We start from the raw sequence: 26,681 nt of genomic DNA on the forward strand, positions 1-26,681 counted from the left end.
CGTTCCTCTATGAATTCTGGATTTTCCTGGTTTTTGTTCCAGTCTAGGCACTATGCTCCTAATTATGAAGGTAATTTGTGCAAATCTTGGCGTGGTAGAACAGGAGTGTGATATGTTTCATCGATAAGATAAATAATCTCGTCAGAATTTGATTTTGAAGACAAAAATAAGACGGTAGACCCTGCGTATGAGCCTTCAGAATCTTCTTGAACCATAATAACAGCTAAATTTAGAGAAATGAAAGCAGGATTCTTCTTTTAAAAAGCATTCAATGTACTCAACGGCCTTTGTTTTGCATGTATTATTTCTTCAAAGGAGAATTTTGCTTTCAATTTTTTGATATTGCCAATTTTGTCGGTCAAGAATGATTCACCGGGGTCATGCACAGGGGCTATAATCCTTTTAGCGGCTAAAGTGTCAAAATCTGCCAAGATATTTGACTTAATTGATGCAATACATCGCAAGCTAGGTAGTAGAATCACACTCTAAGAGCGTGGGATCAATCACCTTAAATCGATCACATCTTTGGGAAAATTCAATAAAATTTCACACGCAGAGTAAAAATACAGGTATGCATTTATTATACTGAGAACAGGTGATGACAAAGATGATGTAATTTCTACAGATAAATGAATAAAATTACACTCGAAGTAAAACAATTGAAATAAAGTAATTACATGTTCAAAACTACTAGAGTTTTACAAGTAGGTGCTGAAATAAAATGTGTGTGGACGGGAATGATGAACAGAAAATCTGAAAAATACAAACGTGAAAAATTCTAATTGATACTTCAGATAACTTAATTTAAGAGAGGGGAATATATATGTCTTAACAACAAGTTGTTGGATGTCAAGAATTGATGTCACAAAAGCACACTAGTTTTGACTTCGATCATTTAACAGACCTGTACCAGTGGGGTCCTTTATTTCTTGTTCTTGCAAGTTATTTAAACTTTTGTTTAAAAAAATTATGATTTGTTGAAGTCCCACTTTTATCGATCCCATCACATTTATTCGTATTGTTAGTAACAAGCCAAATTAGCACAACAGTGCAGAGCTATTTTTATTTTTGATATGTAGCAATTGAATGATTTAATGCATAGTTGCAAAATTAATTTTTAAGTAACACTTTACCCTAATTCTGAAAATTAACGTAGTGTTGCACCATGCACTTATTCTGCTAATGTTAGCCATTTCAGGCAACAGTGATAACAGGAAAGAGGTAGAGACCAAATACAGTTTTCATTAGGCTTGAGTTACTAAACCTTTTCAAAAACTACGGAATATGAGGGATATCTTGTGAGTTTTCGAAGTGAACGACCAAGTGAACAGCATCTTGCGGAAGGAAGCGGAAGTGACATCAGCTATTGCCCAATTTCATACTGTAGCTCAACTGTGAAGATTCTGTATGATCCAGAAATCTGGAGAGAATCTGTAGAACTGTTCTTTAGTTTGAAAAAAACTGTTCAGCAAAATGGCAATAGCTAATATCCTCGGAATCTTTTCTCTAAATATCACTCAAATGATACTCAGATGCTTACACTTCTTCATCAGCTCTGAATTTAGATGTTTTATTTGGGTAGCAGATTGGTCCATTGGGCTTTTCACCCCAGCAAATTCATCAATTAGTCTAGGAAATATCAATCTTACAAATCACAACCTAACTTCATCAGGGTAGAAAATTTTAGAAAATCAGCAATCTGTCTTACTGAAAATTGTTGACATCACAACCTTTAAGATTAGTCAAGAAAATTTGGAAGAGTTTGATTTTTTTATAATACTGGCCGATTAAAGTAAAGCTTTGATAATCTCTTGTAGATTTGATCGAATGGCTAAAAAATATTTATGCTTAAAAGGAGCAAATTAAAATTTTGAGAAAAAGTAATGTACCTTCAATTCATGTTTCTTCTTCGTTTTATAAAAATAAACGTTACGACACCAACCAGCTTCAGAGTTGCTTGACAAGGCTTAGGCCATGACCAGCCTAGGATTGGGTAGGTGGTGAAATGTTAATATTTTGAAGAAAAAAATGAATGGACCACTAGACAAGGCACGAATTCAAGCATTCTGATACATGTTTCTTAAACAGAATTTCACGTAGAACGCGATTCGCGCAACGAAAATCACTGAAACTAACTCCTGACGAATATATTAACCTTTTCATTTCACATTGGTTACGCGGATTTTGAACTGCCCGCTCACACGAAACTCAAAGCTCTACGTGAGTCAAATCGCGCACTACAACGGTTTCAGCAAGCCTATCAATCGAGCAATGTTCATTTCCCTCCATGTGTTGTTCAAACTATAAGCAATTTGCAATAGCTGAGCCAAAGCGTCAAGCTAGAGGTTGCCAGATTTTTATATCGCAAGAGACTGTCATGATAAACGTTTAGCGCGCAATGTGAATCACGCAGAGCATTGAGTTTTCATGAGCGGTTGGTTTGAATTCACACATCAAGAATCATTGAATATCTTCGTAAGGAGTTAATTGCGGTAATTTTTGTTGTGCGCATCGTGTTCTACGTGAAAATATAGTTAAGAAACATGTATCAGAATGCTGAAATTCGTACCTTGTCTAGTGGTCCATTGTAGAAGATTTTGTAGGTTGAAAGTAATACTGTCCTAAAGTTTTGGTAAAGCCATGGTATTAGCAAAATTATAAGCCAAAAAAACCAAGGGCCGCCAACATAATACAAATTGACAGTGAAACTGCAAAGACGCATAATTGATTTGCAGTGTTTCAAAATTTATTCTGTTTTATTTCATCAAAGGAGAACTGAACTTTATAGAAATTTCTTCACCCAGAGAGAAAAATAACAGAGAAATATGAAAAAGTAGTGTTGTGTATTTTTTCATGCAGGAAATACATTGTGACAGGAAGTTGAACCGAGATACGCGTTTTGCAATTTCACTGCCGATATGTGTTCTACGTACAGATGTGAGGCTGGTAAAATTAGCCCTTGTCCGAAAATGGAGGAGGAAGAAAAAATTAAAATTACATGAAATAAACACTGATAGTTAAACTCATGCACTCTACAAAGTATGGTGCGAATAAATATCTTTCGACCACTATATTTAAAACCTCAGGTCAAAGTAGTTAGAAAAAATAACTCTGGGAAACTTACTAAGTAACTATAATAACTTAGAATGAATTTTATCACAATACATACACTTTTGAAAGGACTAAAACTGAAAGTGAAAAGCAATTTAAGTGAACTTTACAGGGGATGTGGGTGTGATGTATTCAGGTTTTAATTCCCTACGCTAATTTTTTACGTTCTGGATTCACGAAATGAAAATTGGATGAATCAAAAGAGGAGATCGATTTTCATCTTCGAGAGCATGGTGCCTCATTTACATTATATATGAGACTTTGTTTTATATGTACAAGATTTAGGCTGATAACAACAAATACCTAATTTTTTTTATGTTACAGAACATAATGTCTGACCATCTAAACACTCGTTGGTCTGAGAACTGAGAAGGATTCGATCTTGCATCATAGTTCTTGTAAGCTACCTCATTTGTTTAAAAATTGGGAAAAACTTGCATCTAGATGTCAGTTTAATGTAATCATGAAGCTAACTAGAGACTATATTTCAAAAGACGATATTCTATAGGATTGCGTACGGATTTAAAAAGAATTAGTTCAGGGTTAATTTGAAACAATTTCGAAGGTTAAACTAAACTTTCAAACAAGTAAAAAATATTCATTAAAAGCCAATATCAATGGCCAAAGTACAAAACCTTATATTGAACCTTATATATTAATTTCGTAAAAACTTCCTCAATATTTCTTCTCAATTGAAGAATATTCTGTATAAATTTTAAGTTTTAAAGATGACTTATTTGTCCTCAATAAAAGAAAAGAGCAGACATTTTAGAACACCACAATGGAGATACATGCGTAGTTTTGCACTTTGACCCTAGATATGTAATGGCTCTGCAGCAAAACAGAGAGATTTTCCTTTGTTCTTCTTCTTTTTCCTCTTTTTATCTTTGAAATTTGTAAAATACTCCTCAAAGAACTTAAATGAGGCTTTAACTACTGAAGAATGACAGACTTTCACTTCTTAGGAAGTGCTTTCTAACACTGCTAAATTCACCTTTAATAGATCAAAAAGACCAATTTAATAGGCAATTTAATAGGACCAGTTTAATTAACATTCGTCATTGAAAAAAGTTAATTGGTGCTGGATATCTTACATAAAATTAAATTTTGTAATTTATCCTACATATTTGAGTAGCGAGGAAGTATTGAAGTACCAAGAACTATGAAACAACTGAGGAGATATCTTAATATATAATCGACAAGAAAATGTTTAAATCCTTTCAGGGATATTCAACAGCGGTGAATTTTTACTTTTCCATTATTCATGATCAAATAGGTTTTTCATTCTTTTGGACAGCATTCATAATTCTTTTGATTACTATAATATATTGCAAAAAATAAGAGCACCTGAATTTACGCACGATACGAAAAAATTTGCTGATATCAAAAACGTATGACAGGAACTGTGATTGCAGAAACAAACATGCTTTCCTACTTAAATAGAGATTTGGCTGATAACTATTGCATCTTCCTTTTCATACAAAAATACTAGCATGAACACAATTTGCACTGAATCGCAATTCATCAGTGGGAGGAGAAAGAATGAAGGGAGGTATACTTCCCTCTAACAATAAATTAAGGGTTTTGTTAACCTTAAAATTAATACTTTAAAATAAGTACGTTATGTATAAGCCAATTGAGTTAATACTGCTTGCCTACTTTCGACCTCTTGAAACCCGAGAAAAAAGGTTCCAAAGGCAAAAGATATGATAAACTGAAAAATATTAGTGAAGAAATGGTAGATGGTTAGAATCTTCCCGTGGAAAAAGTTTATTACCAATCAATACGTTGCCCTCCTGACATAAGGACGTGAATACACTTTGTGATGAACCCTGTCGTCCATCCAATGACGATTACAGCGATATGAATAAAATAAAGGGAAGTAGGGTGAGGGATAAAAACTTAGGATAAAAAGAGAGAAAGTAAAAGTAAAAAGCGGTTAATGAAACCTCAGAGAATAAAATGGGTGAAAAATTCTTTTGACATTATGGTAAAAATGGTTTCAAAATTTAAAAATTAGATTGGGGCTTATGACGATTAAAAAATTCAAAACGACAATGTACGTGGCAATTAATTTTGAAATTTGGTAAAATTGTGAAGTCTTGGGTGATTTTCAAGGTACTTTTTGGCTTGAGAAACCTTAGAATTAGTTTAATAAAAGTTCCTCTCTTTCAGTTTACTTCAATATTTCATATAATAACCAACTTCACTTCTGATCATGATCTAATCACTGACAGATCACGATAGGAAATAAAGAAACGGTAATAGATGCAAAAGGATGGAACATAAACATGACAGTCACTATTAATAAGGGATACAAGAGCTCATGGATTTTCAGAAATTTAATTGTTTTGCATGAGTGAATTTAAGTAAGGAAAAAAGTAAAATGTGAGGAAGATGAGACTAAAAATAATAAAAGTCAACAAGATAATAAATACAATAGATTAAATTTAAAAGTAAGAGGGCTAGAGTTTAAAACAAAAGAAATCAAGAGAATTTCTTTTTGGACGAATTATGGAATAATGCAGGAACATAAAAGGTCAATCATACAAATAAAACAAAAAATGCAAAAAAATCTGGTTGAAATTGCTGGCAAGTCCATTTACAAACATTAGCATTAAGTAAGTATTATTGAATAACTTAGAATGTTGTAGTTATTTGGATGAAATTCAGGGTATAGACTGAATAAAATTTCTTGGATAGTAACTATTTTCTGAGATAACAAGCTACGCAAGTTGTACATTAAAATATTTAATGGAAATTGAAAAATTAGGATTAACAAAAACCCGATATTTTTTTCCTGAATAACCAAAAAAAAATTCTGTACAAAGAACAACATACTGGAAAGTTGAACTAGATTTAAAACCATAATGGCGGTAAAACTGCAAAAACGCGTATTTCCTTTGAGGTGTTTCAAATTTTTTGCGCTTATATTATTTTATTTCATCAAAAGGTGATGGACCGACTTAATTGCTTGAAATTTTCACCATGTATTTTTCAGAGAGAGAAAAAAAAAATCATGGAAATTTTCAGATTTGTATTTTTTCATTGAGAACATAAATTATGACAGAAAGTCTAAAGCGTTGCAAACCAAGAGTTTTTGCAGTTTCACCATTGATGCTAGAATCAAACTATTAATTTGAAATACACTTTTTACTTAAAGAGGAGACAATGCCTTGACCTTTATTTAATAGATCGTGCAGGGTTGGGCAAAATAAATAAAACCTGCCACTGCTTCCTCAAAAAATATTTTCAAAACTAAGATGTCACATATAATTTTGAAAAATATTGTTTCATGTCAAAGAATCAAAATTTGAACGGATTTTCAAAAAAACACTCTTCGAAGATTAAAATTGAGGATAAGCTAAGAGATTTCTGATGAGAAATCTCTCAATAGAGCATGAAAAAAAATCAGCAAAATAAGAAACGTTAGACGGCAAACTAGATACATATCATCATGGAAAATAATTCAGAAGGGGAAGACATTACTTCATTCAGACCCTGTAAAATTTTGAGGAAAAATTTCGGATGTCAACCAAGCGGGAGAGAAAGTGTTTCTCTCATACAGCTTAATTTAAAAATTGTACTTTGTAAACATGTTTCCTCTTTGAAAAGTTGTATTACAACAGAAACCTTCGAAACATTACAACTACTTATGTCCATTTTTAAAAATATATATACAACAAGGTGAGGAATGAATAACAAAACTGTATGCAGTTCACCATACTGAAAACTCGAAAAAAACATGACAGGCAAGAGAAGAAGACAGGTAAACGTTACACATTAACGAGGAGTTAAAAAAAATAAACAATATCTCAGTTTTCAACAAAGGTGACTATGATACATTAAGTACGGAAATTGCAAGACGTGTGGCATCACAAGGAGTTTACATTTTTAAAAAAATAAAACCCTTTTTTTTTTTCAAAAAATACAGTGGAAATTTCTATCAAATTTTGTTTTTAGGAAAAAAGTCCAAGAGAAGTATTTTAGGTTACAGGTATTAAAAAAAATACACAGCATCATTTATCATGGAAAATCGCAGATATGGTCTCAACAGAAACAATACAATGAACACCTACCCCTGAACATGATATAATTAAAGCTTAAACCATACCTTTCACAGCAGGGATATGGTCGGGACACACTTTTAAGACACTTTCATCAAAATAATTTAATGTTGCACACTGTTTCTTGTCTAAAAATACTTTTTTAAGGAAACAATATGACATGAATTCAAGGTTGTTCGGAACTTTTTAGAAACTTGAGTTTTTTTTCTTTCCTTCCTCCTATTGATCGACTTTAATTTTCACCAGTTGCTGCATTGGAAAAAAAAGTCTGATCGGATCTGTGTAAAGGGACCTTATCTTCCAAGAGAAAATTTTCCCTTACTATTTGTAAACATTCAGACCATGTCTTTAGACAACCCAAGAATTATTGTCTCTGAACTTCAGGACTAATATCTCCTTTAATATTTAAGATTTTTGGGGTCGACTTACACAAACATTCTCCAAAAAAACTAGGGAAAATTTTCTACCAAATAATAAGGTTCCTTTACAGAGATTCCATCACAAATCAATCTTTTTTTACCTATTTAAAAACAAAAAAACTGCTGACAGGAAAAGCAACAGTCAGTGTGGGATTGATTCCGAAAGGAATTTCTATGATATGGGGTTCTTTAAATGTTGAATTAATGGTTCAACGTAGAAAACACACATCTCAATTTGAAATGTTGAAAATTATTCATTGTGTTTTACACTGTTAGTAAGGTACTTGCAAATGTATTTCCTCAAAAATTAGTATGGTTTTTGGTATTGGTTCGATATTTTGCAACTGTTTTAAGTGATAGTGAAAATTAAGGGATAGAAATTAAAAAACACTGAAGTTGAAAAATGTAATTTTAGAAGCTGGTCATTTAGCATCTTTTACTTTTGAGATATTTTTGGGAGGAAGGAGATATAGAAAAGACACTGGTTGATGCTAACATTTTGATAAAACGTCTTCATTTCATAACAGTCTCCATTCTTGGAGAAGTGAGTTAAAAATTGTGACAAATTCTCCACAAAAAACCGATAAGTTAAAATTGGTATACCGAGGGATCACAATGCATTTGGAGTATAATGAGAAAATAATTTGAGAATCTAATATTGCCATTTACAACCGTGAGTAGTAAAAAATAAGGATTGCTTACAATAATGTGCATAGTTGCTGATACTACTTTTTACTTACAGGGGTTGAAGTGGACGATGACTTTTTCGCTTTCCAGTCCTCCGCCGATGCGCAAACTTCACAGTTTTGTATGTTTTACATCAGTCCAATAATTCTGAATTGTCATTGCTTCGAGACTGTTCAGAAAGGAGTCATTGTCTAAACTGTACATTTCTTCAGAATTTTCCTGAGCACAAAACAAAAATCAATTAAAAACATGAACTGAATTTTTACAAGTTAATTATTGCCATTATTTGACCACTTTCTTTGCGGACACCTTGCTAATGATAGAATAGAACAAAGTAAAGAAGAGATGGTGTCTATCTTTTATTTTGGTCTTTTATTTTTATTTCAAGGCCGAAAATGAAATGAAAAGCTGGAAAAGAAGTGTTTTTTCAATAGTATTTGTACAGAAAATAACGTTTTATTAGACCTCTTGTGCAACCTACAGTTGCTAGATAGAATCAAGTCAAAATTTATGAGGATAAAATTACAGTAAATAACGGCAGAAAAATTGCGAGAGGCTATTAACCCACCTACTTAGAATTTTTAGTCATTCAAATTCGCTGTGCAAGCCCTGCTGTTGGTTTTCAAAAATATCAATCTAAATAAAAAAGTCGGTGAAAATTTGAAGGAAACGTTTTAACAAATTCTGCAAAGCAAGATATTTGAAGGCACCATCCAGTTATGATTGATCAACTCTTGCTATTGCTCACCCTTGCTGAAGTTACCTGATCTAACACTTTATGTATAGACTGATTTTCAAACATTTAGCGCAACAAAAATAAGATCTTCAAGGCAACAGAATAGCATAGCATTGCCGGCTGTAATTTCCTTTATAAAACCTTGAAATTTAAAGGAACATGGCCTTGTAATGTTACTGTTCTCTACTTTTTAAATGATATTTTTACCATCTTAATCTTAAGCCCACAATCAACCTAATGAGTAATTCAAAGAAGATGAGAAGCTTTACTTTCTGAGAGCATTTACCATGAATTGAAACAAAAGTACAAATGAGGAAAGATGAAGGAATCTACTTGTCTTTGTATGCATTGGCTTACTAAAATTAATTACCTGCGCTGAGAATGAAAAATATTTAGTGCATCAAATTTTAAAATTTCTAGGATACTGGGTAAATTTTTTTTTTAAGGAAAAACACTCTGAGTTTTGACAACAAAAATTACAGACTAAGTTTACTACTTAGACCGCAATACGAGTCACAATCATCTACAGGATGTCTCAGACCATCCGTGCTTGGTTTTTTTCCAGACATATTATGTCAAACGAGTTTAAGGACCATGAGGACGAATATGAAAGTGACCCTGAAAATTCCAAATTTTGAAGCCACCTAATTTTCCTTTATGGATATCGAGAATTCACCTTTGAAAAGCAGGATTCAAACCAGAATTTGAAATAATTGGACCTAATCGAATCGATCATGAAATTCAACAAATTTTGACCTATTTAGAGGGGGCGGCAACCTTAAAAACAAGTTTGGCTAAATCGACGAAGAAAAGTGTGCAATGAACGATGCCGAAAGCCGTTTGCGAATATCTGCATTCGTTGAGCCGCTATCGCCAAAAAGCAGCTGAGTGCGTGATGTCATGAGCTCATGATCTTGCATTTTGCAGTCTGCACTCTGCATTCTGTCTCTGGTGTCAAGTGGCAAACGCGTGTTCACGACAACTTATTAGTTCGCCGCGATCTTGCTCGTTCCTGGCCAACTCTTTTTTCTTCGCTTAGGTGTGACTATTAAGGCGACTTCGCAGCGCCAGATGGCGATCGAGCCAGACTTCGAGTTGTGTGCGTGTGAACGGCAACTGCACTGGGAGCGCATGACATCACCAGTTAGACTAATAATCTTTCATATCTCTGCCGATTTTGCGATTCTTTCATTCAGGACAGAGCCATTTTGCTGCTTCTACCATCCTGCTTCAATCTTTAATACTATCTCACTTTCGATTTTAGGGTTGCCGTCCCCTTTAATATCGAAAATTCCAAAATCAGCCTATCCCTGGCAAATACTGACCCGTGAAGTTGGCAGACAAGAGAGTCGGAGAGCTAAAAATAAGGGCTTATCCTAAGCAATTAAAAAACATTTCTCCTGTATGAAAAGTAAAATTTGGAAAATATTGCAAAATGAGCACACAAACTCTGCCGTGATAGCAAAGAGAGCCGTAAGTGCAAAAACGAAGTTTTGAGAAAATGGACTCAGTGGCTTCGGAGCGGAAAATTTTATTAAAAGAAATCTCCATTCTCTGTCAACTTGCCACCAATTATCCAAAAGACTCCTAGAAATCGTTTAGATGATTATTAATGCACCGATTTTATTATTCATTTCAATGATATAAAAAGGATATTATTAATACTCATGTTAGGCTAGTGTTAGGTTAAACAGACGTGAGTGCAATCTTCTGCATGCATTCGTGGTTCCGTTTTGGACACACAACAAACACATTTTCAGGTTAGAAATTACCAGGAAAATGCAGCATTTTACTTAAAAGCTGTATTTTCATTGGCTATCTGGAGGAATAAAGCAAGTTCCAGCTGTCTCGTCTGAAACTACGCCATTTTTTCCTGACTTACAGCTTTCTCATAGGTCTTGTTCTCATTAAAATAAGACGTTTTTTGTTATTTTAGCTATTTAAGTGATTTCATTTAAAAAAGATTAGACGAATTTATAAGGAAATTTAATTTAAAAAATTTGACAGCTGCAGCTCTTTTTGCTATCACGACAGGACTTTTTATTTTTTTTCCTGTAAAATAAGCAAGAGTTGTATTTAATTTCTCTGTTGAGTCATATTTGGTCTGGGACTGTGGATGTATGCGTTAGTAGAGGTAGAATTTTCTAATGTTAGTGTTTATCTGTGACTGATAAGGGACTTTCCTCTCCCAACATAACTTAAATGTTTACTTTTTGGCCAAATTATGAGTCATTCCACAGTCACTGCCATTGAGATTGTAGAATTGAACGTAGACTCAGATTGTCCAAGTTCATCACGTTTTGTAACACTGTAACTGATTGTGAGCTCAAACTTCAAACTTCGCTGATTTTTCAAACTTTTTCCAATTTTTCTAAAATGTTCCCTGGCTAATCACAGCAATTTTTCCTGACTCATCCCTGCCTTGAAAGATAAAAATAAATATTATGATTATTTTTTGAGAGATGAATCTACGGCTCATTGCAGTGTTTCCTCTGAATGAAAAAATTAAAGTTTCCCCTAGTCTTTTCCACCCTGCTTTCATCTACAGGTTCACGAAACTAGAATACATGACTATGTATCAGACTATTGTGTACTATGAAACATAGGGTTCACAACTACAGTATCAATTAAAATAAAAAGCTCATGATAAAAATGAGACAAACGCGAATTAGTGGTCACTTTATAGAATACTAAACCGTCCACGAGAAAAGGGACCCTAGTGCTCTAGTGGCGCTTTTTCAAAACAAAAATTTTTCTTGAAAAAAAGGAACTGAATGTATACATTGTACATTTTCTTACCGATAGTAGGCTTAACACTGCATATTAAACAACGATTCAAAGCCTTCATTGAAACAGATTAAAATTCTAACAAGTTTTTCTTGGCCTTTAAATTTTGTTTTTCTTAACTGTACACTACCAAAGCTACTGCTGGGTTTGATTATTTCAAGCTTTTTGTGTCATGATATTTGTGCACCACCCTTCAATGCTTATTTAGGTATCTCTTTAATCTTTCCTCTCTTTAAAGAATCGGCATCGAACGGAATAATTTTTTGTTGTAGAGAAATTCTTGTTACAACGAGTGACACTATTGTTAACAGAAAAAGTTCAAGAGACCAGAGAATTTATTTGTTATGGAGAAACTTTAGTTATAACTGGTGTCATTGTGTAGAGAGAGTGCTGTACTTTTAGGGTCTTTTTTCTTGTTGACAGTGCTTGTTTTTCCCCCCAAAATTTTCTAGAGGATAGATTTTTAGACGCGAGATTACAAGTGATTCAAAATCTAAGGGTCAAGGATTAAGCGTATTACACATTTAAATTATTCTTGAAAAACTAACGCTGTCATAGGTAAGTCGAGCAGTGAAGCTCACAGCTGTTACTTCAGAGCCACTCGGACTTCATGGCACGCTGCGATGAAAAGGAGAACATCAGTAACTGAGCGAGCTATATAGTAAACTTCTGAAAGTCATATATTTAATGGAGGGAAACTCTTTAATAGTGACGAAACGAAATCATGGTTTGTCCATCCGTCATAGTATAGTGTACCTATGCAAATGACAAAGCACCATTAAGCTTTCGCATTCTTCAAGTACAAGTTTTCAAGGATTGGAATTTACTAGATATGCTTTTACGTTTGGCATAATCTTGTGGCAAGAAGAAAAAATAAAAGATAACTTCGAGTCAAACAATGCACAGCATAAAACCACAAAACCAATTTGATGCTAACTGCTATGGGATTTTTTGAAGCTTCCAACAATGTCTGTTTATTTTCTGTGATCATTCAACGGAAAAGAGATCTTGATGCCAAAAAAAAAAAAAAAATGAGATATCAGTGTAACCGCACAGAATAAAGTTTCAGGGTTAGTTTGGCATAGGTTATTTGGAACAGTTCGGTACCCAACTGAACTGAAATTACGAGGAGTTGAAGTTCATAGAGCAAAAAACTTTTTTACAATTCCATCTGCCATGTTGGAATGAACAGCCATATAACAAAGCAACGACAAGTTTTTTTTTGTCTTAAATAAAAAAATTGATACATGGTAACTTATTTTTCAGATGGTAAATAATGGTTTCCATAACAATCATGGATACCGAATTTTGGCTCAACTTGACGAAAATTGCAATTCGAAAAAATATTGCAAAGTTTACAGGAGAAAAATTCTTGACAGATTAAGTTGATAAAGAGATTCAGTTATCAGCTCCCCCCCCCCCCCCCCCAAAAAAAAAAATTCTCTGATGTGCGAGAAATCTGAGAGAAAAAGAACATCAGGTTAAATTTTTTCAATTAGAGGCATTATTAAAAGTGAAGCTCTTCTATATAAGGGCACTAATATCTCAGTTTTTAATTTTCTAGCACTGAAATTCTTTTTCTTGTAAACGGTTAGATATTTAATGATAAAGCAACTCGGACATATGTCACGAACCAATTAGTTTGGCTTAATTGACAATCAATGATCACAACCAGAAATGATTACTTGAAAATAAGATCAAATTTTCAGCACGTCTGGGTGCAAAAATTGCTTGACTGATCGAGTGCATAGGATGTGGAAATAAACAGGCACAGAAGATTTTGACAAAAAATTGAAGTAAGAAAGTTAAAAACTAAATTGTTACGAATTTTGAATAGAGTGTGGTAGAATTTTCATTCAGTGGGAGTCAACAAGCAGAGGGCAAGAACTGCTTGATCAAATCGGATGAAGAATTTGTTTTACTTACTCTTAAAGTGCTGTCATCTATGTAGCCACTGGAATCAGCATTGCTGCACTTATCGCTCAAGGTTTGTGGTTTGTTCCATCTGTATCGACGGTACATGACAAAACTAACAGCACCTAAAACGGATTAAACGGATTAGATTATTTTTTAGATTGATTAATTCTAACAAATTCTATGTAAATATTTTCACCATCTGTCTTGAACCAGATTCCACTAATATTTTTTCTTTAAAAAAATCCTAACACATATAGATCTTATTTGTTCAAATGTGCCTAATTATTGATTACCCTTATAAAAGCATGGCAGAATTTTATGAGATTCTGCAAACACTAAGATAAGCTTGTTCAATAATTTTAAATTGTTACATACCTGTCTTTTAATTTACACGAAGTTTTCCCTGACTTTTTTTTTAACGAGAATAGGTCATGAAAAATGAGTTCTAAGTTGCATATTGACGGTGTAAGTCGGCAATCACATAACTCGTTTGCCATGTCTGAAAATCTCCGTCTCTAATGTATGTTAATTTTTTAAAGGAGAACAAATTGACATCATTCCTTCAAGTTTATGCAGAATTTTCTTCGCACAGAGAAGAAAAACCAAGGTAGCTTTTAAAGAATTGCCGTTGAGTTGTTTTTCGTTTAAAAAATAAAGTGTGACAGGAAGTCTGCGACGTCGCAAACCGAGTTATGCGATTGCCGACTTACATCGTCGATATACTGAGCTTGTACTTGAACACGCATTGCCCAGAGGGCCAAACTGGCATCCGAAAATATACATATCATTGTGAGAACTTTTTAGATTATACAGCCTCTCTGTAACGAATTACAGTCTGTCTCAATGCATGGCCTCACAGACTATGAATTACAGCAGACAGAACACGCTATCGAACGGTGGGATGGATACTTGAGGACACCATCTAGGCTTTCTGGAACAATGCACTTTTAAATAGGAGCTCAAAATGCAAAAAATTGCGCTCTATTTTCTGGAGTTACGCTGATGAAATATCTGCCAAAATTATTGGACGAATATTTGACAGCTTCAAAAATATAATGCAATGTAAACTGACTACAAAGCACTCACTGACAAAAGTTTGAATATTCTGAAAAATAAAAAAACAGCCTGCAGGAAGAAAACCGTGGCTATTTTAAATGACATGCTGACTGCGGAGACGTGAGAAAATATTGATTATTTACCAATGAGTCCTGTTAGAGCAACCACTGTCGCAGAGATCACTACTATCACAATGATGTTGAAACTACTCAGGGTAGTTTCATCTGGTGCAACTATACGTTCATTTAAAGTTGAAAATGAAGCATTTTCAGCACTTCTATTGAAAGATGCTGAGGTTTCGTTACTGCCAAAAAGCAAATCGTCATCAGTTTCTGCAAAGCAAAAATATTACAACATTATAAGGAGAAAACTACCGGTAGAATTATCATATGACTCAATTCCCATGAGAATTTCAGATTGTCGTGATCAGAGCTCATCATCCTTAGGAAAGTAAATAAATTTAAAAAATGAGAAAGAAATCAATTTTGGCTCCTTGCGTGACAAGTCAATTTCAGGGGCAAAATGAGCTAAAATTGGCCTTTACTTTGCAAGATTTACAAAGAGCCGCGTTAGATGATAAAATCTGCCAGATGGGCACCCAAAAATGTTAACACTAAAATCATGATACCTTTTATATTCACTTCCTTTTTATTTTTATCTTTCATGGAATGCCTCTCAACTCTTTTCATAATCAAAAAGAAGGCCTCTAATAAGATTGAGGAACACATACAAATCAATTAATTGAAGAAAAATGATGAAACTGCAAAAAAACGTATCCCATTTGCTGTGCCAAAAAAACTCTGCTTCTGTTTTATTTTCGCAATGGGCAATTACTGCTTGAAATTTTCGCTAAGCACTTTCGACACAGAAAGGAAAAATCGGGGAAGCTTCAAAAAAATGGCAAATAATTTTTGCTCCATGAAAAAAAATTAGAGCAGGAAGCTTACAGCATTAAAAAGCAAGATGAGCATTTTTGCAATTTTACCATTGAAACATGACCATCAACTGGAAAGGAGACCTTTGCACCGAAAAATTCAAAAGTGAAATATTTGGAGCTGGTGCTTAGAAATGTGTTTCACTGATATTTCAGCCAAAAAGAACCCCGCACAGACCTTATGGGCAATGGCTCTCTCTAAAATCTGATGAAACTTGGATATGTTGCTCAGCTAGTCATTCTGATCAAAAGTTCTCACGGGTCGAAAGAGATCCCACGAGCGGTTTCCGAGATATTCACCGTTTTAAGTGCGTAAATTGAGGTTTCGCTGGCCAGACCATTGTGCCCTTCCCTTTCAGTCCACTTCGGCCGCTCTCCACTTTCCTGCCACCCATACCCGAGGCTCAGACTCCGACGCTCACGAGGCTTTGCCCATTGTCGCCGAGCCGGGTGGTCTCATCACCGTGAGCATCGGAATCCGAGCCTCAGGTATGGGTGGCGGGGAAGCGGAGAGTGGCCGGAGTGGACTGGAAGGGAAGGGCAAAAGAGGCGCCACACAATGGTCCGCCCAGCGAAACCTCAATTTACGCACATACAACGGCGAATATCTCGAGAACCGCTCGTGGGATCTCTTTCGACCCATAAGAACTTTTGATCAGAATGACTAGCTGAGCAACATACGCAAGTTTCATTAGATTTTAGAGAGAGCCATCGCCCACAAGGTCTGTGCGGGGTTCTTTACTTACTAAACTGTACTACAAATACGACAGTTTTATGTTTCTGGTAAAAAAAAAACCTGGATAGTAAGGGCTATTTCAAATTAGAATCTGCTATTTTGGTGGCTCAAAATTATTGGCTTAAGTTACAATAAGATGTATTTATAAGCGTGTTTTTAGTTTTATTGAGAGGAAACTTGTGAAAAAGAATTAATAAAAATGAACTAAGTGAATGGGTTTTGTGTGCATTATAGTTTTTTTTTTATTTCATTCATTCTCACATAATTCTTTTTACCATCAGTGCGTCCAATTGTAGGCTCTAGGTGAGCACAAAAATGAACTACACTAACTTATTCCCTCTATTTTCTGTCAAAAAGTAAAATTCTGATTTGCAACCCAACTTTATTGAACTTGCTCAGGGTATTGGATGGTTTTTTTTCAAGTGTTTAGGTCCTATTCCCTTCGAACAGTTAAAAATAAATTTGACTGACCATTTTTGACAGGAACGACTGGAACAATGTTAGAAGGCTGGACAACTGGAATCAAACCATGCGCTGCTTCGGTTGTGTGATTCAGTAGCGTTGTTTTGTTCTCCGTTGCTGGTGAGTCATTTTGATATGATGTATGATCTACATCTTTGAATTCACTCGTGCTCAGACTTGTATTCATCGAATTTACAGCCTCTGCCGAACTGTTGGACTGTACCTGCTGCTGCTTTGTCTTATTGCTTGCAAGAATTTTCTTCAGTGTTATGCCATTTATTGAGTTGGTTGCATTTTTCTTGAGTATCTGCCGAACAAAAAGAATGTTTGAAGAATGATAATAGAAATAGGAGCACTGCTTGCAGAAAGGACACTTCACAATTGCAATGTCTTGGAATCTCCACTAACGTTTCATCCATTGTGATCAAAGCATATGTAAGTGATTTGTTAAAGCTTTTACTCAATATTCTCCATGATTTAAAAATGCTCAAATGAAAAATTCCAGAAAATTCACCCAACAGTTTCCTCTCTGAAGTATAAATCATCAGTGAAGATTCTTAAACACCGCAGTCAAGAATAGCCCTTTTTGCACCCGACTTCAAATTTTTACAGATGGCCATGTTCACAAGGTAAATAGGTATAGAGGAGTAAAGAATATATTGATTGAATAAAATGAACCGTGAATCCTATTACTTAAGGATAAAAAAATATTACAATAGAGTGAACAATGCAGCCAAATTAGAAAATAAATTCAGCTATTAGCATAAAAATGTATTCATTATTTATATTTTGTCCTTTGGAAAATTGAGTTCTAGGCACAAAAAAGTTCTAGATAATAGAGGCAGTAGTCTTTAACACTTTGAAACGGTATTTTCCTTTTTAACGTATTGACTTCAGTTTTTTCAAGTTGCGTTTAGTACAGAACTTCGATTCTCCTCATCAATCTTTTCATTACTGCTTACCTCCATATGGAAAAAGAAGACGATGAATTAAAAATTTTAAAGAATACTACATTAAAAATCATTCAGTGAATACATATGCCTTCAGGGAGGATTTTATTTGTCTGTTCATTCTTGAAAATATGCTGAAAAGAGCAAGGAAAGATAGTTCTTCATCGAAAAATGTGGTCTGAATGTGGGATATGTCTCACACTTAGAGCGAAAAAAAAAAGTACTCTAGTGCAAAATTTCTTTATGCTCAAAATTTGCCTTAATATTGGCGACAATGATAGGATGTCCCGATTCTGGGATCATAGGAACAGGCATTTTCTAAAATTTTTTGAGGAGAGACATTAAAAACAGGAGATTTTGAGGCCTAGAATGCTCTTGTGAGTGACAATTAATAGTGCACATTTTAATAGATTCAAATTTTTACCAAAATGAGATTTTAGAGCAAAGATGGCTTCCTCCTTTGGTTAAAATTTTTTGAGCTGAAATCTTTCAGTTTTTTTTAGGATAGAGAAAAAATGCAAACCTTTTCTTCTGGGATTTTGTTTTTGTGCACTTTATTGATATTGATTTTGGAGATGGTTACAAATGGTCCACTGCTCGTTACTGGCTCTGTTGATGATGAATAAGGGTTTTGGCTTGCTTCTGTGGCGTTGAATGAGTCAACCGAGTATGCTACAGTATTTCGGTCTGGTATTGCATGAGTTGAAGTGCTAGTATTGGAAGTTTCATCGATGAGGTAACTATCGTGAGAGTATGTTGTGATGATTTCTGTGGAACTGGGCTCGCTCCAAGCTTTGATGGGTGTCGGCAAGAATTCAGGCTTCGAACGAGCTGGAATAATAAATTGGATCATGAGAAAATATATCTATCATGCGACAATATTCCATTGAAAGGAGCAGTAAAAATGAATTCTTCGACTAAAAGTGACCATTTCTAGGAAAAAGAGACCTCAGCGGAGCATGGATGTGCATTTTTTTAACAAAAATTTTTTGTACGTTGAGATAAAAATTGGAATTTCAGTTTTTGACTGAAAACGCTCTCTCACATTTCAAATATTATAAATAATTTTCTTTTTTTTGCTTCAAAAATGTTGAGCTTTGACTGAAGTAGAGTAACACTTTCAAACCAACAAAACTTCAATTTGTTTCAGAATTTTTTTCTATCCATGGCAAAGTGTTTGAGTGCACTTCTCAACCACAACAACAGTGCAGCAACAGTGTTGCTTATACCTCAATTTCGAACTTTCAGACTCACAAGTCCCATTTTTTGTGGTCACAAATGTTCAACAACATATTATTTTAGTTGAAATGACCTCATACATTGTCTTAAGATTGGTACACTCAATGCAGTCTTAGAAAAAAATTTAGCGTTTCCGCATATAAATAATTTTTTTTGGACAAAAATCAGTATCATTCCTTGAAATTTTCACAAAATTTTCTTTGCACTAAGGGGAAAAATTAAAGCAGTTTTTGGGAATTGCTATTGAGCAGTTTTCCATTTACAAAATAAGGTAGGATATGAAGTCAATGGTGTCGCAAACTGAGGTGCGCAGTTTGGAAGTTCCACAGTTGATATCCAATGTGCAACCAATAAATGAGCTGGACACAGTCACATTATAAGATTGTTTCTTAAGACAGAAAGTAAACCTCTCACAGGATATCACAGAGCAACACACAAAACTGAAACAATTTAATCCAACTAGAAAATATGAAACATTGAGGAAATCTGCAAAGCCCAATGAGAGAAGCGCCAGGGTTCTTGGACACCTAACTGCCTCTCAGTCCAAAAATTATGTGCTGAGTATGTCTTGATAGCCATACTCTACAGGGCTAAAGACCCTGTATGCCATAAAGCAAGCACCCTTTTTATACCTACTTGAGGAAATTGTTTCAGAAGTAGGAAATCCCGCCCTATGACGTTTGATGGAGTAGTCTTACTTCACTAAGCTCCTACAATATTTACACAACAATGTCACAAATCACACAAATTTCTACAAATTTAAAAGGATATTCGCACTCAATAGAATTAAAAAAAAGTTTCTCAACTTCATGCTTTAGGATTCTTGGACGATTTACTTGATCTTTTATGGTTTTTATTAGCCAGTGCTCTCTGTTGGAGCTGGCAAGAACTATAATTGAGGAGGTAGCTGAGGGGTTGCCAATTGTGACCATAAATTTGACTTTTTTTTAAAAAAAAATATACTTCAACAAACAAACAAATTTTAAAATAACATTCTTGGTTTAGCATTCAGGTTTCTTGACGGGTAGAAGCCAAATAAGTAATTTCTAATTTCATTCAATCTTAAAATCTCAAGGAGTTACTAAGCTTTAAATGCTTTATCAAGCTGAAAGTGTACATTGAAAAGTGACAGAGCTTTGGCAAAATTATACCAAGGCTTAAATGAAAGTTGCTTCTTGAGGAAATTGCTCCAAAATCATGATATGCCCATTGACATAGTCTACAATTCAGCCTTCACAGCATGATATGTGGCGAGAAATTCTATTTTCTCCAATTCAAGAAGTGAAATGTGTGAAAAGCGTGACTTTACTCAACGATGCCACCTTGATTTGTAAAATCGATGCTTTTAATGATTTTTTAGGCAAGTTTAGAGATAGATCAATTTCATTGAATTCTTAACTTTAAATATCGATAAAATATGTATCTCCATTGCGGTATTTAAACATTTCCACCCCTATTTTCTACTTTATTTTTTTAAAGAGAAACAAGCCAGCTTTAAAGCTTTTAATTCGTGCAAAACTTCCTGCTGACAGGACTTAAAAACAAGGAAGTTTTCAAGGAATTTAGTTGTCTAAAATTCCAAAGAAAAAATATAGTATGACAGGAAGTCTGTGATGTCGCAAACAGAGCTATGTGGTTTTGCACTTCAGCAATCGATATGCTTGAATGTGTGATCTTTAGATTTCTAAAATCTTCAACTAGGAAGTAGAGGAGAATCTTCTTTTTCTTTGAATTAACTTTATTTTAATGTTAAAAGCTAAATCAGAGAATGAATGAGGAATCCGTAATCCTTAGAAGCTCGATGCTCCTATTTTACACTAACCTGGAAATTCTGATGAATCTGCTGCGGATAATCGCATGTTGAGGTAAGAGATGCTCTTTGCCTCTCTGGCATCAGAATTTGATTGGCTGATTGTGCCTGCCCCACTGGAAATAAGACTTGAGGTTGACGAATGTTCTGGAGGTTCTAGCTCTTTACTATCTAGATCAGAATTATGACTGCCAAAATGCACCGGGCCTGGTGATATCTCTTCTTGAGATGAATCATCGATCGTTTCTGCTACCGCATTCAGAGTCAGCACTATTTGAACATAAAAAAAAAAAACATAATGAATATACAATCTATTTTTCTGACGAATGGTATTCTACACACAATCCATGAAATTTTCTCCAACAGGATTGCTGTCCAACTTGTACTGACTAGGACTGATTCAAAACTGCAAATGCTGCTAGGCTCTTCACAGAATTTGTTCCAACTGTTAACTGCTTAGAATAACATTATAAAATGTTGCGCAAATACTGCTGTTACATTCATATTGGCAGTAACATTGTGACAAACGGTTGAGCTGCGAGCAAGACAGATTAAAGTCTTATACAGTTTTTTCATTAACAGAAATTTTTCTTCTTATTTATTTTCTTGTTCCAAAATGTCCATAATGTGTCCTAAATAATGGTGCCATTGAGCACCGAAGTCCCTTTCTCTGACAAACATATTTTTTTTTTGTTCACTCATGAAAAATATCTACAACTATTCTTTAAAGAAACTTTAATTTTAAAAGTACCTTAAGTGATGAGAACATTTTAAACTAGGTCACCGCAGAAGTCATAATTTAATCCCTCACCCATAAAATAGACGCAATGAGAGCAATAAGAATGGAAACGAAAAGGGATTGAAAGAATTTTCTGCATTAATGTATTTTCATCCCCAGTATATATATCAATATTGAAACTGACTTCACTAAATTATCAACTTAAGAATGCTCATATAAATGTCTATGAGAGATAAAGCCACTTGAGTAGAACATTGCTAGATTAACTTGATGGAGGGCAAACTTTTACCTGCGAGAAATAATGTATACACACACATGGAAGCTGAATTGAAGAGCAGTGTCTAAACAAAGAACGGTTTAGCAAGACTGAATGTAGGTAGGGGCAGGTAATGATCTGAGAAACCTTAGATATGCACTCAATCTAATAAGGACACAACACATGAGAGGCATCTGTCCAAGTTCAGGGTTAAAGACGCAATTTCTTTTTTGAGGGGTGTTTGAATTTCCCTACCACAGGTGCCAAGTGTGCCTTGTTTTCAATGACACTTAATTTAATAAACATTTGAACATCAATAACACAGCCTTGCGAACTAAGGGCAATGTCATATTCATAGATACCTTACTTAATTCCTCTATTTCATATGGTGCTGACATACAGAAAAATGCTTTTGAAAAATTCAATCAAGACACAATTTTCCCACAAACCTAAATTTTCCTGAAGCACCGGCTTTAAACATTCTTTTTACTGAAAGTTGGTCTGAAGAGAAAAACGACGAATTTCGCAGCAAAAAGCACAGGGGCATTCACCAAAAGCTAGCCAAAGAATTTTCCTCACTCCTTTGAAGCGCAAAATTTCTTTGGCCTAATGATCAACTTGAGTTTAACAGAGACACACCAGGTCGAATTTCGGAAAATAATGAGTTGGGAGTAGTTTTGAGCTCAACTAGTCATAAATTTCCTTCAGTCAAAAATACAAGGTCTGGAAATAATATTTTAATCATGAAAAAAATTGTTAAACTTAGTCCTCAGTATAAAGTCTTAAATGAGAATGAACTTTGAGCCTTTTTATATCGATTCTAACTTGATGCACTTCAGTTAAATTCGATCAGATTGATACTGGCACCCCGCACCAACTGATATGCTAGTAGGTTTTTAGTGGAATTTTGAAAAAGTGATAGAAAGGAAAGCAGCATCACAAACAACTGATTTATTTGTTTAAAATTAAAACCGAAAACACAATCATATTACTTTAATCTCTAAATCTTTTTTAGCCTCTAAATGCTTCTTTGTATGATGTTAGTTTTGAGAGTGCTGCGAACAAATTAGCTCTCTTCTCACTAAAGAGCTTGAGGAAACATGAGGTTATGGAGTTCGAAGGAGAGGCGAGGAAAAATTTGCATAATAATTGAATAATAGAGCTGACACACAACAAGGAGTTGGACAAAAGCCTCTTTGTTATTCATAATGAGATACATCATTACAATGGGTAAAATTGGCCGGTGCCCTAATTACACTGATATTAAAAAATAAAGAGAGAGAAATAGGAAATCAACTTGTTTTTTGGCTACCAAGAAAGAACATATAAAAAATTGGATCTTCTGCTAATTTCTTTCTCTTCTATCTGGCGGTTTATTCATTATTTTATTTCTCCTCCCCTCTTCCGCACATTAGAAACTGATTTTGTAGTTTTCTGCTTGAAATTCTGCTCTGTAGTACAAATCATTTCCACGAGCTTCGCTAAACTAAGTACATAGATGATCTCTATTTTTTCACTAAATGTTAAAAAAAATGTACATCCAAAAGTGCAAAAATACCACAGGTTTTCCCCCCTTCTTCTTTCTCTCTTCATCCAGATTTTGTAAAACAAGTCTTTAAATTCTTAAAATAGCCATTGATAAAAATATTTTGTTTTGAAATGCATTTTACACAACAGTCGTTCTGAACAAGATAAAACATATTTTCGCTACAGGTTCTGGATGATTCAGGATGACTGTTGTGAACAGTGCTATTTAAAAGTGGATAATTTGACCAGTGACTATTTAAAGAATTTACATAAAGGCTTATTTTTCGTAATCGGCGCAAAGAGAGAAAGAAGAAGGGGGGAAAAACCTCATTTGCTTTCTCACAATACAAGTACATAGGTATATGTTTTTCACATTTAGTGAAAAAAAGGAAGATTATTCGTGTACTTAGTGTACCTATCCTGGTGAAATGGATTTCTGCTTTGGACAGCAGGAGGACTAAGTTACTTGAGGAACTAACTGCAAAAAAGTATTTATACCTGAATAAATACTTTTTTCTCCCTTTTTTTCTTTCTTCTTGTTTTTTAAACTTTAAGTTGCGTGAGCATCAAACCTGAAGTGTAGGAGTATGATAAAAAAATGAAAATACTTACCAAAAGTGATACAGGTTATCCAGAACCAGTGACTCCAAAGGTGCAATGTCATGGTGCTATTAGAACCATTCTGTCATTGTAGAAAACCCAATATCAAACCTGTTGGGAATAGAAAAAAAAATAAAGTCATTCTGTTGAAACGTTCAAATTAGCCTAAATAGCAATTTCAAATTAGAACACCAGATATCCTTACTTTTGGTTCGTAACTAATTCTCAAGTTTCAGAAAATCCAAGATTGACTGCTAGTGTAAAGGATAACATCAATGTTCAAAGAGTGAAACCACATATCTACGATTGCAACGTTGCAGACTCCCTGTCATTCTCCACTTCTTCTTTTGAAAAGTAGTCATCGTAATGTCTTGAGAAATCCCCTGATTTTTCTTCTGGATTGGCGAAATATTCTGTAAAAATTTCAAGCTATGAATTGGCTTGTTTCTTTTCAAAAAAATAAAATAGAGGCGAATATTTTGAAACACCACAATGGAGATAAGTGGTTTTGCATTTTGACCATCAACATACTGAGACTGAAAGCTCGCATGCTAAGAAAATTTCTTTTTAAGACATTCAGATGATGGAAGGAGACACTTGGAAGTTATTAGAGCTTTTTTAAAAGGCACTGGCTAAAGTTACCGAGCCTATACGCTATATTTGCAGATTTTCTAGACTTTTCCCACAAATTCCTTAACTTTCACTAGTTGCCGAGAATTCCTTGACTTTTGATTTTCCAGACCCTGCGCCGATCACCTTCCCCTATGATTGGTTTTATGGTATGTCTGCTTGAATATATTTCGTCCTTTTCCTGCGGTCTACAAAATTTACTATAGAGTTATCTTGATGCGATCCATGAATGATTTTCGCTCAAAATAGAACTCTATTGCAAAAACTGATGTTCCCACTGGAGAAATTGACAGGTGCAAGCAATGAGGTGTATACTTACAAGGATCACTCTTGCAACAACCTACTAGAAGGCTGCTTTGAACTTGTCGAATAAATTGTTAGAAGCAGAAGGCCACTCAGTTTCCTCGTCCCCATAGAGAAAAAAAAGGAGGTGTTTGCATCTTGAGGATTTGTACCCACCTACGTCATCAATGTAAACAAGACGCTCGTTGAGGGTTATGTTGACGCTGTAAAAACGGACCATAATGTCCGATTTTTACTTAAATCAACTCTTTATATAATTTCAAGCACTTTGTATAGAATGACTTTTTCCCTTAAATTACACCATTTCCAAGAAAATCTACAGGATAAAAACGTCGCTGTACCCAATGACGTCATCAAAGCTATAGATACTCTATGAAAAATTCCAAGATGCCCGAAATGCAAACACCTCCTTTTTTTTCTCTATGCCTCGTCCCTGTTACTAAACATTTTAATTGAAGAAACGATATGGTAGGTATGTACTTACTTCAAAGTTACATCAGTCTTGCAGTTAATTTACTTACGAAGGAGGAAAATGAACATGTTTAAGGTATTATAATACCAGGGGCTGATGGCAGATGAATACAAGTAAAAAAGTGAAACTGAAATCTTGCAGGTATTCAACTGGCAATTTCAGAGGTCTTTGACTTTAAAACAAGATGTTTGTCAACTCAGAATAAAACACTGCAAAAACTGGAGCAAATAGTGACACATGTGCCATTAATGGCAACCTGTCATAGATGTTACTCTCCAAGTTTTCCATTTATGGAAATCCATTACATAAGGCTGATAGATAACGTAACTAGAACAATACCTTTCACATAGTAACAATTCGAGAGACATAAAACCACTTAATTCGAGAGACATAAAACCACTTAATTCCTGAGGTAGGTAAAATGTAACATTAGAGCTATGAGTTTCCCAATTTCACATCACTGGGGAAAACCAGTGTGCTAGTCAAATCATACAAGGTTAAATAACCAACTCTTGAGAAACTGTCATGTTGAAAAATTAAGTCAGTTATACCCAAAGACATACCTTATGCTGATGTAATGGTTCACTGCACATCAAAGGGAAAGCCAAACTGGATAGCATACTAATATGATTCCACACGCGAGAAGATGCTATTTTACTCATTAACAAACTAATTTGTTACTAAAGTCAAACATTAAAGCTTAATAATCTAGAATTTTAGAATAAAAGGGATCTGCTAACCTCAACGACAGGACAACAAAACAACAAAAGCAAGACCAATCAATTTTGCAGTTCTGAATTCGTCCGCAACGCAGCGCTGGTTGCCAGGATTGCACAAAGTCACGTGACCCAAAATTTCACAGCGCGAAAATATGAAATACTGCGTCACATGTATGGACCATTGCCCTGTGCCTGTGCAGTTTGATGATGAAAAACTTCTGAATGCTCTTTTTCTGTTGATCAGGGAAAAGCTGAGCAACTCATCTTCAAAACATTGCTAATCAAATTTTTATGAATTATAGTTTTATATTTTATCAATTGAAAGCCTCTCTTCACTTTATCCTCATATTTCATTACTCTCTGATTTCAGGTAATCTAAGTAAAATATTAAAATTTAAAACTCCTCCGTCAACTCTATTAAAATACTTTCAGTATAATGTCATTTTTGTTGTTTTTATATTTCCTGTTTCCCATTCCTACGAATAAAGTGCACTCGGAGCATTAAACTATTCTTTGTGACAGAA

General features: G+C 34.5%; 1 protein-coding gene and 1 non-coding gene across 7 annotated transcripts; both read right to left on the reverse strand.

Moving 5' to 3' along the window:
* Positions 1-558: 558 nt before the first annotated feature.
* On the reverse strand, positions 559-26,219 carry LOC109030104 (uncharacterized). Of its 6 annotated transcripts, none has more exons than XM_019040902.2 (9): positions 26,002-26,219; positions 24,046-24,144; positions 20,924-21,181; positions 18,386-18,693; positions 16,922-17,219; positions 14,924-15,112; positions 13,734-13,846; positions 12,356-12,425; positions 559-8,503 (listed from the first exon to the last, which is right to left on the reverse strand). In XM_019040902.2, the coding sequence occupies exons 2-8, from the start codon at positions 24,095-24,097 to the stop codon at positions 12,399-12,401; spliced, it is 1,245 nt and encodes a 414-aa protein (XP_018896447.2). In that variant the 5' UTR covers positions 24,098-24,144; positions 26,002-26,219; the 3' UTR covers positions 559-8,503; positions 12,356-12,398. The 6 variants fall into 6 exon arrangements, 5 of the variants coding, with proteins under 5 accessions (XP_018896447.2, XP_018896444.2, XP_072157806.1 ...); XR_011900071.1 differs by having other exon boundaries at positions 8,425-8,503; positions 12,356-12,563; XM_019040899.2 differs by lacking the exon at positions 12,356-12,425.
* Positions 19,605-19,729, reverse strand: LOC140224946 (U11 spliceosomal RNA). Its single transcript, XR_011900167.1, has one exon. It is a non-coding gene; the product is annotated as a U11 spliceosomal RNA (small nuclear RNA).
* Positions 26,220-26,681: the final 462 nt, after the last annotated feature.

The sequence above is a fragment of the Bemisia tabaci genome, chromosome 6, assembly GCF_918797505.1.
Source record: "Bemisia tabaci chromosome 6, PGI_BMITA_v3".
Taxonomy (NCBI): domain Eukaryota; kingdom Metazoa; phylum Arthropoda; class Insecta; order Hemiptera; family Aleyrodidae; genus Bemisia; species Bemisia tabaci.